At 43.6% G+C, this 19,449-nt stretch overlaps 1 protein-coding gene across 2 annotated transcripts in view; it reads left to right on the plus strand.

The window, feature by feature from the left end:
* The window catches only part of LOC134909287 (guanylate cyclase soluble subunit beta-2-like), a 186,545-nt gene that overhangs the window by 37,124 nt on the left and 129,972 nt on the right, over window positions 1-19,449 (plus strand). For both annotated transcript variants that reach the window (XM_063916005.1, XM_063916006.1), the window contains exons 4-6: window positions 158-318; window positions 6,686-6,785; window positions 11,122-11,303. In XM_063916005.1, coding sequence (XP_063772075.1) covers window positions 158-318; window positions 6,686-6,785; window positions 11,122-11,303 — 443 coding nt within the window. The remainder of the gene's footprint in view (window positions 1-157; window positions 319-6,685; window positions 6,786-11,121; window positions 11,304-19,449) is intronic.

Consider the following 19,449-nt stretch of genomic DNA (forward strand, 5'->3'; position numbering starts at 1 on the left):
CATAGTAAAGTCCTTTCATCTCCTTTATTACTTGTATTCCCTTTCTAGCACATTACTTTGGGTTTCAATTATATTTCCTATGTTGTATTTGCATTGCTAATAAATGTGCAAACTGCGTTCAACTCCAGTTCTGATGATATAATGACCTATTCCCCAGGTGTTTCGCAGGAGGCGGTTCTGCAGCAGTTTGGAGAGTATTTCTTTGAATTCTGTAAAAGGTCGGGCTATGACCACATGTTGAGGACTCTAGGTGGAAATCTTTATGAGTTTATTGCTAATCTGGATGCCCTTCACAGCTATTTATCACTCTCTTACCAGGTGAGACATTACCAAAAACATGGATTTAACCCAATACAAGTTCCAAGTTACAGTGTATTAACCATTTAACTGGCCAGTGGTTAAATATTGATTTTTTTTAATTTACCAAAAACCACTCAAAAATTGTTTATTTGTTTTTTGTTTTGTTTTTTAATTAAGCTTAGAGCATATTTGTTTTCAATATTTTTAAATATTTAAGAGAAATAATCTATATATGCCTAGGGGATGTCTCACAAACCCCCATTTAAAAAAGTGCTTAGCCCCAAGTGACTATAGATTCCCCAGCAGCAACATATACATATTGGCAATGCTCCCCACCCCTCTAGGGTTCATCATAGACCCCCACTGTTCTTACCCCCCCCCATGCCATTTGTCCTCCCCCACCCCTATTGCAGAATGCAGAGGAGCATGGGTCAGAGGGGACTGATGATTAGTAACTTAACCACTTACCTGGCTCGGTCACATGCGATACGTCAGTGTCAGCAACAGCCCAGCTGCCTGTGGTTCACATCCCATGCAACTCTGCCAGGTAAGTGGTTAGGTTACTAGTGGAGGCAATTCACAGTAATAGGTTTTATGGGGTTAATTCTTAAAAATGTCTTCATCTATATTTGAATCAAAGCAACCACTTATAATCCAGAATTATGCTGTAGCAGGATAGTGCTGTAACATTAAGGTTACATTATAATCTCCCTGTGATGACTGGCATCACATTTCCCATTTACCTGTAGTTGCAGATTCAGGATTAGAATGAGAAGGTGATTATTGGTGAACTCTTCAGAAAGATCCGACCAGCCAATCAAAACATTATTTAAGAAAATCAGCATCTCCCTTAACTAATCCCAGTTAATAACATGGTAGATCAAATGTAGAAACATGGCAACATTACACTGTTTATAGTAGACCGTGATGCTTTGCCATGACTATATTGTAGTTCGGTTTTCAGAAAGCAGAAGCCGCTATTGATGCATGTTTCTTTAGCATATATGGTTTCTGGAAGGTGGAAACATCTCACAGCCATTGTGTAACATTCTGGCTGCAACTGATAGACTTTCCTGCATCACATTTTCACTCATTCACCTTTTCACTGCCCCATTAAGGTTCCTCTTGTGCTTTTCTCAGAATGTTAGCGGTTGACTGCAGTTGTATTTTGTGATGACTTACAGTTAGCATTATTCAGGAAATATTATTAGCATTATTTATAAACTAGGCAGAATCAGAAAAGATGAAACAGGATTACTATCATAGAGTGATCATATTATCTCTTTTACCTGGACGCTCATGAATTACAAAGGTTCTGTGGCTGATTAAAACCAGCTGAAATGTAGGCTTGCAATCAGCCAGCCACAGAACCTGTGTAATCCATGAGCGTCCCAGGTAAAAGAGATAATATGGTCACTCTAGCTATCATCATTGTAGACTTTACCCATTGTGATAGGTGGTGGAAAATATTAGTGGCTTGGATGTTATCAGAACCGTTATCAGAACCACCCTTTTAATATATATTGTAAAAGTAATATAGCAAAGTATCTAGATGTACGCTATTAAATACAGTTATTATGGGGTCCATGTAGAGTGGGACTGTGCACTAAGCAGGAAAAGGTGCACGCATAGAGAAATGCTTTTATGTTCAATCAAATGCATCTCCAGATCCTTCATGCTGTACAGTAGTGTATACTCCATGTATACTTCAGAAGCATGATGTGTATATTCATATACCACAGCAATATAGAGAACACATAGGGATGGACCTGCACAGTGTTAGTAGTGGATGTGAGCAGTGGCGGCTCCAGAGGGGAGGCTGCAGCACAGTACAAAATTCAAATAGTGGACCCCCACGAACTGCCACCCCAAACACTGCCAGACATTGCCGGGTGGGACTCACTGGCAGTTGGTGTGGCTCCCCTATCTGGAGCCACCACTGGATGTGAGATATTGTGTACAATGCAGTCTTGTAATGAAGAGTCATATTTACAAGAGAGAGTAGTATATTATGGGGTAAATGTATAAGAGGTCGATATGGGGTGGGGGGGGGGGGGTGTATCAGCGCATGTTATGCCAGAAGTCAGATGTGGGAGGAAACTCATGCAGGCAACACATGGAGAGCATACCGGCATCTCACAGCTAACCCCTTGTTTGGAATCAAACATATGACCCCAAAACTGTGCCCCCATTTCATACAGAAAAACAAAATACAAGTAAAAATTACATTTGTCTTGTCCGCTTTAAAAATCAAATGGAAATCTTCTTTATTGTCACAGTCCTAATGGATTTATCAGTTTAGTATGACATCAAATTTGACTTTATACTGTATAATATAATAACACTAAAAATCATCAACTTTATATTATATAGACACCAACTTTATACAGTATAATATAGATACACTAATGTTTTAAGTATTATCAACTAGAGGCGTTAAGAAGCAATCATCAAAGCTAATTTTTCTGATTGTCATCATCATCATCACCATCATTGCTAATAAATAAATAAATAAATAGAAGCTTTATATGTCTTTGTGAGCATTTTACATAAATGTACTACTGGCATAGCACATCTTATATGTCACAATATTATCTTATGGGAACACTAAGGGTGTGTACACACGGTGAGATAAATCTGTGAGATTTTGACTATATAGTCAAAATCTTATGAAAAATTAGTGCATATCTCATGGTGCTAGGCAGTTTGCGATACAGATTCGATCCCGATGCGCGCTCCCGTGGGGTCGGTATCGTAAGGCTAGATAGACTGTACAGGCAAGTCAATCTTGACTATCTAGTGTACAATCTAGTACAAAGTATAGTCAAAATTGGCACTTAGTCAAAATCGTACATAGACAAAATCTCAAGCACAGATAGTCAAAATCTGTACAATCTGTGCTATCTGGGCTCTGGGGGGAGTTCAAGGGAAATCACATAGTCAAAATCGAACATAGCAGGGATCTCACCGTGTGTACACACCCTTAGATTTAGATGCACTATTTTGAAATACTGAAAAATATTTATCTGTCCAGTATTTTGTCTAGATCACCAGTTTGTCTCTATGAATCAAGACTACAGTAATATTGTAGCAAGAAAGTTAAAGAGCGACATTTAAACTATTGTTTCTAATATATAGTTTTTAAGATACCCTTCTTATCTATTTTAGAATAAAGAATGCATGCACATGTAAATGTGTAAACATGTAGTATATGTATATGAAGAATAAAATAAATATAAAAATAAATTCTGTCACTACGTACCCTTGTATAAATGTATTAAAAACTCAAATGTATACACATTTTCATTCCCAGCCATCTATGCACTGAAGCAAGGATTATCAGAATATGTTTTCATAACCCCTACAAAAATAGGTTATATTTTTGATACCAGGAAAACCTAAATGTAATGACTATTTGCTGTTACTTATTAATGTTCAGGGATCCAGGGATCTTTTTCTAAAAAGAAAAAGAAAAAGAAAAAAAAGAAGCTACAGGCATATCGTCCCTCACATATATAGTAGGTGGGTTTTTTATTTAGGTGGTTTTGTTTTTATACACAGGAGTGCTGAAAATCCCATCTCACCTGGACAGGTGGTCCATTTTTCTAAACTTTATTAAAATGTGTGTATTTTAATGAGATAATGTTTTATGAAATTACCATCACCCACAAAATGAATGTAAAAACTAATAATATGGATTAAGGGGGGAATTCAATTAGGGGGGAGTAAAGTTCCGTAAGGCAAATTCATTGCAAATTCACATTGCAAATCAATTCCAAAATTGCATTCCACGCATTCCTTATTTTGCCTGTTTTTGTTCGCACACCCCTGAGCAGGTGAACATTTAGGGAACATCTTTATTCTAAGGTAAAAATGTCAGGACTTGAAACACCTTGGACAACCCCCTTAATAACTAATTAGATATTTGGAAGCTTTTAATTAGCTTGTCATGAACCTGACTATATTTCTCATATTCTGTGGCTTACCTCAGCATATCCTGTAACCTGTATTTGCTTCAGCTCAGCATAAATACTGCAAATCTGTGTTGCTTTCTTGATTAAGCCACCTGAGTAAGAATTCCCCATAGTAATCAATAATCAGTTGTGAGCAGCATTTGATTTTTCACTGTGTTCAGCAACCTGGAGTTTAGGCCTAAAACTCAGCATCCTTTGTTCATTTGTAGAAGTTCAAGTTTCAGTGTTTTTTTTGGCCTGCTAGGCATCACTCCACATCAGAGCCTGACCTGGAGTACTAACGTGACAGGGTCTGATCACCTGACCATGAGCTATTCAATCCCGTGTCAGTCTGAGACTCCCTGAATCACCAGACTCCAATCACCAATCACCAAGGACCAAGAAGTATACGTAGAGAGACTTGTGTTACAGAAGCTGCCAGTTCCTCGAGTCACACAGCTCAGTGTGAGCTTAGTAGCTGAGCTCCCTAAGAGGTAACACTATTACACTTAGTTCATGTAAAACTGTGCTCTTTTGCTACCCAGTCCGGATTACAGTTGTGTTACCAGTTATATCCAGTATCAGTCTCGTCTTAAAGACACAGCCTCAGTATTCTTCAGTCTCGTCTTAAAGACACAGCCACAGTATTCTTCAGTCTCGTCTTAAAGACACAGCCACAGTATTCTTCAGTCTCGTCTTAAAGACACAGCCACAGTATTCTTCAGTCTCGTCTTAAAGACACAGCCACAGTATTCTTCAGTCTCGTCTTAAAGACACAGCCACAGTATTCTTCAGTCTCGTCTTAAAGACACAGCCACAGTATCTTCAGTCTCGTCTTAAAGACACAGCCACAGTATTCTTCAGTCTCGTCTTAAAGACAGTCACAGTATTTTTCAGTCTCGTCTTAAAGTCACATCCACAGTCTTCAGTTCTTCTTCAGCCTCGTCTTAAAGTCACAGTCATTGTTTTTCATACAGAGTGCCACAGCATCATTTTACAATTATTAACTCCATTCTTCAGTTCAGTCATTGGTGTAACCTCAGCCTCTGTGAGTTATCATTACTCCAGTAAATCTTAATTTTTGTACCTACTTCATCGTCAATAGTCTTCCTTGAGCTCTTCATCTCACTGATTTCCCTCAGACCAGCCAATATACTCACAGTCCTCCAGTTACCCGCACGGACTTCACATACACGCCGGGTTCACAAAACTGCAGTCATGACATAGCTTAATTAGGCAAATAATTACAGATGTGTCCATATACATCATGGCATGCGCATGTCTCCGCCACCCATTTAAATCTATACACAGCAACACTGTAGCGGAACACATCTCTACATATCATTTTTGGGATAAAAATTTTTTTTAATAAATGGCGTCAAAGTAACCGAAAATCAACTTTTTTTAAAATCATTTATGCACCCTAAATTTAATTAAAGTATTTATTTCAAAGATAAATAATAGCTTTTCATCATGTTTTATTTTTTGTTTTATTTTTTAAATGGTCTCAAGTTACCCCCAAATCATTTTTTTTTTGTGGTGGGGTATGGGGGGAGGGGGGTGGGGTGGGGATTTTATGTTAAATTCCTTTGCAATTAAGCAAAACTCGTAAATTTTTTACATTATAAGAAAAAAATTAATGCACAAAGCAGCCATTTGACATCTTTGAAAAAGTACAGTCCATTCTTATGCCCACTAACATACCTTTGACAAAGTCACGTGGAGCGTGACGAAACGTGTTAGGACTCCGCCCTCAGCTCACCTCAATCCAGGTGTCTTTACGATATACAGCTTTGCACTGTTTCAGCGCGAGTGTCTTCAAGCTCTATAAACGGAGCATTTAGAGGTGTTGTTGATTAGATTTTTTAAGGTCATTTATGTGGTTTTATTATTAATAAATTTATATACTTAAATTGTTGGCTCTTATCGTTCAATTTATTTCCTGGAACACAGCGCAGCCGTAATCTCCTTTTTTCTTATGCCCACTAACAGTCTGCTAGATGATTTTGCTACTGAAGTCTCCTTTTTGGGGGCTATTTTCTAAGGTTGCTTTTTGAAAAAAATTCACAAGAGTAGTGCAAATTGTCATTTCTAACTGAATTGTGCAAATCTCGGGTGCGCGCATGAAATCGAAAAGTGTGAATTTATAGGCGAAGTGTGAATAGATTAATTCAGCTGTGGCAAATGTATTGCAATATCAGGTGAAATTTTGTTTCATTTTCCAAAACAGTTTCATTAACCAAACACAATCGTGTGTAAATTTTATGTTTTCCAATATCAGCAGGTACGTTTCCTCTGGCTATTATCAGGTTCTTACACAGAACTGGCATTGGTAATTAATGTACTCATTTCCATCATGTATACACATTACACATTCTAAACGTGTAACTATGTAATCATATGTTTACATGTGCGCATCTTTTTATTTCCAGGCCATGAATGCGCCGTCTTTCAGGGTAGAGATGAATGAGGATGGCTCAATGCATTTGCATTACTACTCAGACAGAAGAGGTCTATGTCACATTGTTCCAGGTACTGCAATATAATTTCCTTTATCTTTCCTCTCAATGTGCTTGTGTGACAGTGTTGTATGATAGGGGTTGGGTATGTTATCCCGGTGGTTGGGATGCATACCAGTGGTCACATGACCAACAGTGACATCCTAACACTGATGAACTCGACACCGGACGGTGCAAGTATTCTACCCATCTCCTAACCCTAACCGTAACCTTCCTTGGGTGGTAGGTGGTAGCTATGGCTAACCCTTTGGAGGTGGTGGCCACAGCTAACCCTGAAGGGAGGGGTGGCAGCTATGGCTTATCACCCCCCTTGTGCCTAATGCTACCTCCGCCCCCCCCCCCCCCCCCTCCCAGGGTTCTGACTCTAACCCGCATTTGCCTTTGGGATGTCAGCTGACGGTGTTCCGGTGCCGGTCTCATGAGTGGGGATACGGTCAGGATACTGACAGATGGGATCCCGGCGCTCAAAATACTGACGCCAGAATCCCGTCCTCAGCAGGAACTTTGGCATGAAATACAGACAAGACTCGTGATCCTGGCGTCTAAATATAGATGGCCGGAATCCCGATTCTTCTTTCTGCATCACACAGCACCTGCACATTCATGGAATTGGCATGGTGCCTATTTATGTAAATACTGGCCCTAGTTTTAGGTGGTCTCAGCCCACTATGTGAGCAGTCTATGGCTCCCAGGACTTTAGGTATCTCAGTGAGATTATAGAAAGCAACCCTTAGTTCATGCTGGTGTGACTTCTGGCTGGGAAAGCAGATGTAGGTATAGGAGAAGGTCTTCAGGCCTGCCATGACCTGGGTGAGATGGCAGCTGAAGAAAGTTGGCTGTACTATGCCCAGCACTCAGTGTCATGAGGTGAGGTAAATGGCTGTGAAGGCACTGGCCTGTACCAGAGGCAGATTTACACACACATATATGAACCTGAGGGTATAGCAGTATACACTGCTGGAGACGTGCGGAAACGGTAAGATGTTTTACTCCAGAGTTTGACTCTAAAAAAGATTAGGATAATACTGTACAAAGAAGATACTGTATTTATAATATATTCTTAGTGTTTTTCATATATTATTTAGTTAAAATTGTGGAGTATACCAGGATATGACAGGAAAGGCTCTACATCACTTGCTTCACCTCACTGCACATTACTGTCAGCACTGTAGAGATAACTTACTAGAAGGAACTAGTGGCTGCAAAAAATGCAGAGCACACAGCAGCGTGTGCAAGCCTCATACATCATGTGATCATGCAGTGTCTGACTGAAGCTGATCATTCATGAGTCGTACACCATAGGGCACTGCATTGAGGTTGAACCACCCGCGGAAGTATTTAGGCCTGCATAAGTTCTGCAGTACCTCGTGAAGCTCTGTTGGTCCTCTCTTTCTACCTCCTGGCTCCTGTAAGTCAGGTGGTGGTGTGCTGCATGCAGATGTGTCCTCATACATCATTGCTGCAGTCATGCCAAACAGCCCCTCTTGTCGTGTCAGTCAGGTCCTGTGAAAGTTTGCAAGCATTGTGCGTCTTTTTTGCCAAAATGTGTCATAGGGGGACATGTACTAAGCAATCAGCATTGACGAAACATTTATAATTTGCATATTATAAACACATACAGAGCAGCTGATTGGTTGCCATGGGCAACTTCTCCACTGGCTCACTTCTCCACTTTTTTCACTGCTTAGTACATGTCCCCCTGTGTCACAACAAAATGCAGCTAGGACGCACCAGGAGACTGTGCTGATTAATGTGATATGACACTTGGATATCTGTGTGCAACTGAGCCTCTGAATCTGTATACAGTATGAAGTGCTACAATGTAGCAGCTGCAGCTTTTTTCCAATACAAGTTCCATTGTACCAACTGATTAGGCCAGATGTACTGTACTAAGCCTTGTAAAGTGATAATGTGGAGAGAGATAACTTACCAACCAACCAACCAGCTCCTGACAGACACTTTTCAAACAGTAGTCTGCAGGGGCATTTTATGAGAGGAGGGGGCCCTTGTGTAGACTCCGGGTGGGCCCCCTCCTTTCCACGATGCCGTAGGCTACGGCAATGTGCTGGAGTCTCCAGCGCATGCGCAAGTCTCCGGAAACATGGCGCCTGACATGTTCCAGAGACTGATTTGCTACTGCGCATGCAAGGCGACCATTTTGGGGTGGATTTTTGCCGCAACTGCTGCAGCTTCAGCGCCCGTCGCGGGACTCTGGAAGTTTTAACACAGCATGGGTGCATTGTGTGTGGTGTGGGCCCCCCTGGACCCAGGGGCCCGTGTGCACACATTGCACCCATGGTAGAAATGCCAATGGTAGTCTGTAACATGGCAGTTAGGAGCTGATTGGCTGGTACTTTTTCCCTCTCCTTTTTATCACTTTTGAAGGCTTGGTACATTGCCATTTGTCATTCACAATATACAAGTGTTGCATATCAAATTAATCAGCACGGTCTCATCGTGCATCCTAGTCGTCTGATAATAGCAGAGTTGCACAGGACCTGGCGGCTCAGTCATGCCAGGCTTCCCAGGCTGTGTGGTGTATTGAGGCTAAATGTATGAGGACACATCTGTATCTGAGGTACGTACTCAGCATAGAGTACCCTTGAAAGGCCATAATTCCTATAGGCATAGTACACCGGTATGCAGTCAGCATACCACTAATCGGGGTCCCGGCTGTCACAATACCGCCGCCGGTATCCCGACTGGGTTACCATACCACCGCCGGTATACTGGCGACTTAAGTGATTCCCCCTGTAGAATAGAACCTGTGGCGAGCGTACCGAACCCACAGCATGGCGAGCGCATGAAAGACCGCAAGGGGCTTCGTTGCCCCCTGCCGGCATTCCACTGCTCGGGATGCCGATGTCTGTATAATGATTATCGATGTTCTGTGTGGTGGGATAACATACTGATCCCAGTACACCACATTGTTCTGCTCCTTTTTATAGGCATCATGATGAAGCTTTCTTCCATAGAATGTGTTTTTAGTACTCAAACACACCTGTCAGTTGGTAGTCTATTATTAGGACAGTTTAGCCTTCGGTTTTAGGTTGGTTTCAGTTGGCTTTGCAAGCCGATGCTTAGTAAATCTGCAATTTGTATACTTGTCTATGTAAAACCCCTATGACTGGTTTTTATTGCCCAGTTTTGTTTTAACATTGTTGCTTCCAATTGTAAATTGCAACAGAATTTGCTGTTCTATATTAGAAACTGTTAATAAATAATAAATAAATGTAAAAATGAGCAGTTTGCAAAACCGACAGAAAACGCCCCAAAAAGCAAAACTGATGCTTAGTAAATATAATCCTTGTATTCCACCGAAAGTTTATTCTGTAATGAGGGGGTTCTGTATAATAGGGGTGTGAATGTGTATTGTTGTTTGCGCAACCGCAGTCTTTGTGCATTGTGAATTCTGTGCAAGTTGCCTTGGTGTGTGCAGTGAGGGACTAATGTGGAGGTTTATACATTTTGGTAGTAAGTGCATATTGGCTGAAACTACGGGTGTGGTCTGTGCAATTGGAGGGCTCTGTAAACAGAACACTCACTGCATGAGAAAGCGTCTGGCTATCAATACAAAATGTACAATGAGGTGGCCATATGCATGGGCACATTGGAGGTATAGGCCCTCATTCCGAGTTGTTCGCTCGCTAGCTGCTTTTAGCAGCAGTGCAAACGCTAAGCCGCCGCCCTCTGGGAGTGTAACTTATCTTAGCAGAAGTGCAAACGAAAGGATTGCAGCAGTGCTACAAAAAAAATTGTGCAGTTTCAGAGTAGCTGCAGACCTACTCCTACCTTGCGATCACTTCAGACTATTTAGTTCCTGTTTTGACGTCACAAACACGGCCTGCGTTTGGCCAGCCACTCCCCCGTTTCCACAGCCACTCCTGCGTTTTCATCTGGCACGCCTACGTTTTTCAGCACACTCCCCGAAAACGCTCAGTTACCACCCAGAAACACCCACTTCCTGTCAATCAATCAACAATCATCAGTGCGACTGAAACACGTCGCTCGACCTTGTGTGAAACTGCAATGGCTTTTGTGAAAGTATGACGCGCGTGCGCACTGCGCCCCATATGCATGCGCAGAATTGCCGTTTTTAACCTAATTGCTGCGCTGCGAAAGAAAGCAGCTAGCGATCAACTCGGAATGACCCCCATAGTTCTGCATAGTGAACTGATGATAGTAGAGGTGGGATTGTAAAGCTCCTAAGTGAGCTGGCCCAGTTTGGCATAAATCCAGTTTGTGTATAGTAACCTCATGGCATTGAATAATACAAAATAAGCAGACAAGGATTTTCCAAGGAAGAAATGTGCTAAACATACACTGCTCTGTCTGTTTCCCTATTCTAGGTATTATGGGAGCAGTGGCAATGGATTTTTTCAAAACTGAAATTTCTATGGAAATAATCAGTGAATCAGATGAAGAAGAGAGAACGGGGAAGAAAGAACACATCGTTTTCCTTGTCACTCAGAAACCGATAGTTCCACCAAAAACCTCCAATAAACCGGTTTCCCAGCAAAATAACAAACAGGTTTGCGCATTACACCTAAATTGTTTCATTGTTTTGTTTGTTCTTTCTAGTAAGAGAGGCCTAGAGGGAACCCAACTTGGTCCCTCCCAGCTTATCACTACTAGACAGAGCTCATTTATTCTTCCATTGTCTATTATATGGACATTGTGACAGTGGCCTGAAACACTTGCTAGAAAAGCTCCTCTATAAATCGTCTGATAGGAAAACATGTTACTATGACAGTAGAGGAGCTGCAGGGAGCTGACGTGCTGCAAGATTCCTTACAAACTATAACATATATCAGAGCAAACACCCCAGAAATGATAATGATTCTTACTCTAGTCAGGTCCCTTTCTATGGTACGAGCATTGCTGGCCAGCAACACACAAGTATTACTGAAATCTGGTCTCATTATTTACATTCTTTACAATATCACAGTATCTTTCTTTGTCTTCCATACTTGGTTATGTTGTAAATAAATATTCAATAAAGCAAATGAATAGTACAGACTTGCTCTGTTGTAAAAATAATGACAATAGCCTAGAATTTTATAAATGCCCATCTGGAAAGTGATCCTAAAATAGCAGAACGTAATTAGTTGCCAAATGCGTATTTTAGATATATGATCAAGAGGCATAATTATCAATTCTAGTATTACACCTAATAATTTACAATCTGATTTTACACTCAGTATTTGTAATTTCTTAACGCTGCTATTCACATAAATAAGAAATTAAGTTTAAAGATGAATATAGTAGAAATTGTCCTCAGGGCATAACCACCTAGCTGCCCTTCTTATATATAAATGAGGAACACCAACGATGGAACCTGGGTAGAAGTCCAAGTGTGTTTGCTGACCCATGTGCACGGTAGGAAGGCCCCACTAGATCCACTCAGCCAACGCATTTCGATTTCAAAATGCATCTGTGGTTGGAAATGGAGGGACCATGGCAGATATCTGAGAGTACTACTGCAGTCCCTACTGTACATGGTACATTTAGGGAATACTTAATATTTATAACTACCCCACAAAACATCTCTTTTTGGAGGATATTTAGTAAATATTGTTTAATAGATATGCCCCCAAATACATACTGTATACTACTGTAGCAACATGGGATGTAGTTACACATCTCCAACCCAGCAACATATGTGCTATACCATTCATAAGCACCTTTATGGCGGATACTAGTGCAGACTGTTCATGGCTGAATCATAGCTCTCTTTATTAGACTTGCAGCTCTCTATGTTAGACTGGTAGCTCTCTATAGCTGTCCCGCCTTGCAGGTTCATTTGCTCCACTGCCTGAAGATGTGGAAAGTTGTTCATGAAACGCAAAGCAGGCACTTTTTAAATGAGGTAGTTATGATTTAATTTTGTGCTTTATGTTTGTTTTATCATTCTGTATTTTATTACCTTTTTATACCATTTGTGTTACTATGTGACACTGTGAACATTATACCTCATTCAGTTTTGGTTACAGTTCTGCGATTTTGCAGAACTGCAACTGCATAAAATCATACAGCAAGAGCTGCATCATGTTCAAAAAGGCCGCCCAGCACAGACCAAGCCACCCACTGGTGCGTTTGCAATTCTGTGAATGCAGCTGCAGAATAACAGATGAGAGAACCATTTTCTCTGTATCATTTGCTTAGCTGCCTCTTTATTTCTAGTGGCTCTGATCCAAGCGGTGGTACTCTACCTTCCTTGGTTGCACTCCAGCGCTTCTGATTCTCTGGGGTCTATTCACGAGGCAATGAAAAGTGTGGAGTAGTAAGCCATTGGGGAAGTTGCTCATTGCAACCAATCAGCTGCTACATATAATTTTATAGAATGCACTTTATAAATGTTACCTCAACACTGATTTGTTTCCATGGGCAACTTCTCCACTGGCTCACTTCTCCACTCTTTTCACTGCTTCGTGAATAGACCCCTCTGTCATCAAACTCCTCCCTTCTGCGGGGCACCAACATCAATACAGCATTACATTTACAGCTCTTTGGGCATGCTGATAGCCATTATCTCATCCTCTACTCATTTTTGTACCTACTAAGTGCAGATGTTGCATATGTTTTTTCTCTTACGTCCTAGAGGATGCTGGGGACTCCGTAAGGACCATGGGGTATAGACGGGCTCCGCAGGAGACATGGGCACTCTAAGACTTTAGATGGGTGTGAACTGGCTCCTCCCTCTATGCCCCTCCTCCAGACCTCAGTTAGATCCTGTGCCCAGAGGAGACTGGATGCACTGCAGGGGAGCTCTACTGAGTTTCTCTGAAAAGACTTTTGTTAGGTTTTTTATTTTCAGGGAGCACTGTTGGCAACAGGCTCCCTGCTTCGTGGGACTGAGGAAAGAGAAGCGGGTGTGGTATAGCTCATAGACAGTTAAAAGATACAGTCATTAGTTAGACACTATATGGTCGACAGTCAAAAGTCAGACAGGGTCAAAAGGCAGACAGTCAAAAGTCAGACAGGGTCAAAAGTCAGAAAGTCAAATGTCGGACAGTCAAAAGTCAGACAGGGTCAAAAGTCAGACAGGGTCAAAAGTCAGACAGTCAAAAGTCAGACAGTCAAAAGTCAGACAGGGTCATAAGTCAGACACACAAAAAATATTTTTTTGTGTGTTTTTAAACATTTTTAACCCAAAATTGGTGAAATTTGTCCGCTCGCCACGCTTCGGGCTCGGTGTCTCATTCCGCTCCGATTCGCTCACCACAACTTTACTAAAAGGTAATAGTTTGTGTGACATGGATAGTAAATGAGGCAAAAGTTGTAAAAAACAGAAAAATCAAACATTTTTTTGTGTCTGACTTTTGACCCTGTCTGACTTTTGACCCTGTCTGACTTTTGACCCTGTCTGACTTTTGACCCTGTCTGACTTTTGACTGTCTGACTTGTTTTGACCCTGTCTGACTTTTGACTGTCTGACTTTTGACCTTGTCTGACTTTTGACCCTGTCTGACTTTTGACTGTCGACCATATAGTGTCTAACTAATGACTGTCTATCTTTTAACTATCTGTCTATAGACAGGAACACAGAGAAGCAGACCCACTTTCCTGGACTGATGGGCTCTGCTTCTTAGGCTACTGTTAGCCATTAGCTCCAGAGGGTCGGAACACAGGTGTCAGTAGCGGATCTTGCCACGGGCAAGCAGGACTTTTGCCCGGGGCGCCGCCTTCTGGAGGGCGCCGGCGCCATGGAGAGGACCTTTTCTGTAATGATGTGCGGTGCGCGTTGACGTTATCGCACACCGCACAGCTAAGGTCCTCTCCACGAAGGTAACTAGATGCGTACCGTCTAGTTTTCCTTCGTGGAGAGAACCTTTGCTGTGCGGTGCGCAATGACGTCATCGCGCACCGCACATCATTTCAGCGGCGCTACTACTGTACAGGGGGCGTAACTGACCATGCCCCCTGTATGAAGCCACGCCCCCCATGGCCGCCCGATGCGCAAAAAGACCCTGAGCCGGCCCTGACAGGTGTCGTCCTTGCTGTTCGTCCCAGAGCCGCGCCGCCGTCCTCCTCACAGAGCCGGAAGATTGAAGCCAGGTAAGTATAGGAAGCAACAAGACTTCAAAGGCGGCAGAAGACTTCAGATCTTCATGAGGTACCGCGCAGCGCGCCATTGCTCCCACAACACACACAGGCACAGCAAGGGTGGAGGGCGCAGGGGGGGGGCACCCTGGGCAGCAATTTTTACCTCACATAAGACTGGCACACGTATATAGATACTGCGGAGGCAGTATATAATAAATCCCCTGCTAGTATAATAAAAATAGCGGGACCGAAGCCCGCCATCGAGGGGGCAGAGCTTGATCTTCCAGCACTAACCAGCACCATTTTCTCCACAGCATGCTGCAGAGAAGCTGCTCCCGGATTCTCCCCTGCTGAACAAGTAACAGGGGGCAAAAATGAGGGGGGGCACATTTATTTGGTGCTAATTCTATATATAAAGAGCTGTACAGGCTGGGACTTTGTTTCAGTATCTACTGGCGCTGGTTGTGTGCTGGCGTACTCTCTCTCTGTCTCTCCAAAGGGCCTTATTGTGGGTCTGTCCCCATATTCATATATCCCAGTGTGTGTGGGGGTGTCAGTACGTGTGTGTCGACATGTCTGAAGCGGTAGGCTCGTCTACGGAGGAAGCAGAGCAGATGGTGGTGGTGTCTCCGTCGGCACAGCCGACACCTGATTGGTTGGGCATGTGGAATGTTTTAAATGCTAATGTGGCTTTATTACATAAGAGATTGGACAAAGCAGAGTCCAAGGACAAAGCAGGGAGTCAATCCATGGCTGTTACTGTGTCACAAGACCCTTCAGGGTCCCATAAACGTCCCTTTTCCCATATAGCAGACACTGATACCGACACGGATTCCGACTCCAGTGTCGACTATGATGATGCAAGGTTGCACCCAAGAGTGGTCAAGAGCATTCAATATATGATTATTGCAATAAAAGATGTTTTGCATATCACAGAGGACCCCTCTGTCCCTGACACGAGGGTATGCATGTTTAAGGAAAAGAAGCCTAAGGTAACGTTTCCCCCATCTCATGAGCTGAAGCTTTATTTGAAAAGGCTTGGGAAACTCCAGACAAGAGACTGCAGGATCCCAAGAGAATTATTATGGCTTATCCTTTCCCCTCAAAGGACAGGTTACGGTGGGAATCCTCGCCACGGTGGACAAGGCCTTAACGCGCTTGTCCAAAAAGGTGGCACTACCGTCCCCGGACACGGCGGCCCCAAAGGATCCTGCGGATCGCAGGCAGTAAACTACCTTAAAATCAATGTATGCGACTACGGGAGCCCTGCTCAGACCTGCAGTAGCGTCGGCATGGGTGGGTAGCGCAATAGCAGCTTGGGCTGATAACTTGTCATCTGACATTGACACCCTAGATAAAGATAGTATTTTGTTGACCTTAGGTCACATCAAGGACGCAGCGTTATATATGAGAGAGGCTGCGAGAGATATTGGGCTTTTGGGTTCAAGAGCCAATGTCATGGCAGTTTCTGCTAGAAGGGCCCTGTGGACCCGTCAATGGACAGGTGATGCTGACTCAAAGAGACATATGGAGGCTTTGCCTTACAAGCGTGAAGTTTTATTTGGGGAGGGCCTCGCGGACCTGGTTTCCACAGCTAACGCAGGTAAGGGATGTGCCTCCACACCGATTTTTCAAATCGGCCTTCCCAGCTTCTCCCCCAGAGTGGGAAATAGTTTCAGCGGCCATACAAAAGCTGTGTCAACAGCAAGTGATTATCAAGGTTCCCCTAGTGCAACAGGGGAAAATGTTTTATTCAACCCTATTTGTGGTCCCGAAGCCGGATGGCTCGGTCAGACCAATTCTGAATCTAAAATCCCTAAACCTATATTTGAAGAGGTTCAAATTCAAGATGGAATCTCTCCGGGCAGTGATCTCCAGCCTGGAAGGGTGGGGATTTTATGGTGTCACTAGACATAAAGGATGCATACCTTCATGTCCCCATATATCCTCCTCATCAGGCGTACCTGAGATTCACTGTACAGGATTGTCATTACCAGTTTCAGACGTTGCCGTTTGGGCTTTCCACGGCCCCGAGAATTTTCACCAAGGTAATGGCGGAAATGATGGTGTTCCTGCGCAAGCAAGGGGTCACAATTATCCCATACTTGGACGATCTCCTGATAAAGGCAAGATCAAGAGATCAGTTACTAAAAAGCGTGTCTTTCTCCCTGAGAGTACTACAACAACATGGCTGGATTCTAAATCTACCAAAGTCGTAGTTGGTTCCAACAACTCGGCTGTCATTTTTGGGCATGATCCTGGACACGGAAAAAAAGAGGTTTTTTCTCCCAATGGAAAAAGTCCAAGAACTCCAGAACATGGTCAAGGACCTGCTGAAACCAAAAAGAGTGTCAGTTCATCAATGCACTCGAGTATTGGGAAAGATGGTGACGGCCTACGAGGCCATTCCGTTCGGCAGGTTCCATGCAAGAACTTTTCAGTGGGACCTTCTGGACAAGTGGTCTACAGATGCATCGGAGGACAAGCCTGTCCCCCAGGGCCAGGGTCTCTCTCCTGTGGTGGCTCCAGAGTGCTCACCTTCTAGATGGTCGCAGGTTCGGCATTCAAGATTGGGTTCTTGTGACCACGGATGCAAGCCTCCGAGGATGGGGAGCAGTCACACAAGGAAAACATTTTTTTTTCCGGGAATATGGTCAAGCCAGGAGGCTTGTCTACACATCAATGTGCTGGAATTAAGGGCCATATACAACGGCCTGCAACAGGCGGAGGATCTTCTTCGCAACTTACCCGTTCTGATCCAGTCAGACAACGTCACAGCCGTGACGCATGTAAACCGCCAGGGCGGGACAAGGAGCAGAGCTGCAATGGCAGAAGCCACCAGGCTTCTTCGATGGGCAGATAATCATGTAAGCGCTCTGTCAGCGGTCTTCATTCCGGGAGTAGACAACTGGGAGGCAGACTTCCTCAGCAGGCATGATCTCCATCCAGGAGAGTGGGGACTTCATCAAGAGGTCTTTGCAGAGGTAACAAGTCGTTAGGGTCTTCCTCAAATAGACATGATGGCGTCACGCCTCAACAGAAAGCTTTGGACGTATTGTTCCAGGTCGAGGGACCCGCAGGTAGTGGCGGTGGACGCCCTGGTGACACCGTGGGTGTTTCAGTCGGTCTATGTGTTCCCTCCGCTTCCACTTATTTAAAAAATATTGAGAATCATAAGACGAACAAGAGTGCAGACAATACTCATTGTCCCAGATTGGCCTCGAAGGGCCTGGTATTCAGATCTTCAGGAAATGATCACAGAAGATCTGTGGCCTCTTCCTCCCAGGGAGGACCTGTTGCAACAGGGGCCCTGTGTGTTCCAAGACTTACCGCGGGTACGTTTGACGGCATGGCGGTTGAACACCAAATCCTAGCTAGGAAAGGTATTCTGGGGGAAGTCATCCCTACTCTAATCAAAGCTAGGAAGGAGGTAACGGCGAAGCACTATCACTGTACCTGGAGGAAATATGTATCTTGGTGTGAAGCCAAGAATGCTCCTACGGAAGATTTTTAGCTGTTTCGTTTTCTCCATTTTCTACAGACAGGAGTGGCTATAGGCCTAAAGTTAGACTCCATTAAGGTGCAGATTTCGGCCTTATCTATATTCTTTCAGAAGGAATTGGCTTCTCTCCCAGAAGTCCAGACTTTTGTAAAGGGAGTGCTGCACATCCAACCTCCTTTTGTGCCCCCAGTGGCACCGTGGGACCTTAACGTGGTGTTACAGTTCCTTTAATCACACTGGTTTGAGCCTCTTCAAACAGTTGAATTAAAATTTCTCACATGGAAAGTGGTCATGTTGTTGGTCTTGGCATCTGTGAGGCGGGTGTCCGAATTGGCGGCTTTGTCTCACAAGAGCCCCTATCTGATTTTCCATGTGGATCGAGCAGAGTTGAGGACTCGTCCTCAATTTCTGCCTAAAGTGGTTTCGTCGTTTCATATGAACCAACCTTTTGTGGTGCCTGTGGCTACGGGTGACTTGGAGGATTCCAAGTCCCTTGATGTAGTCAGGGCCTTAAAAATTTATGTAGCCAGGACGGCTCGGGTTAGGAAAACTGAGGCACTGTTTGTCCTGTATGCAGCCAACAAGATTGGCGCTCCTGCTTCTAAGCAGACTATTGCTCGCTGGATCTGTAACACGATTCAGCAGGCTCTTTCTACGGCTGGATTGCCGTTACCAAATTCGGTAAAGGCCCATTCCACTAGGAAGGTGGGCTCTTCTTGGGTGGCTGCCCGAGGCGTCTCGGCATTACAGCTTTGCCGAGCTGCTACTTGGTCGGGTTCAAACACTTTTGCAAAATTCTACAAGTTTGATACCCTGGCTGATGAGGACCTCATGTTTGCTCAATCGGTGCTGCAGAGTCATCCGCACTCTCCAGCCCGGTCTGGAGCTTTGGTATAAACCCCATGGTCCTTACGGAGTCCCCAGCATCCTCTAGGACGTAAGAGAAAATAAGATTTTAAACCTACCGGTAAATCTTTTTCTCCTAGTCCGTAGAGGATGCTGGGCGCCCGTCCCAGTGTGGACAAATTCTGCAAGGCTTGTATATAGTTGTTGCTTACATAAGGGTGATGTTACAGTTGAGATCAGTCTCTGGCTGATGCTGTTTTGTTCATACTGTTAACTGGTTTAG

Source organism: Pseudophryne corroboree, chromosome 4, assembly GCF_028390025.1.
Source record: "Pseudophryne corroboree isolate aPseCor3 chromosome 4, aPseCor3.hap2, whole genome shotgun sequence".
In the NCBI taxonomy this organism is placed as follows: Eukaryota; Metazoa; Chordata; class Amphibia; order Anura; family Myobatrachidae; genus Pseudophryne; species Pseudophryne corroboree.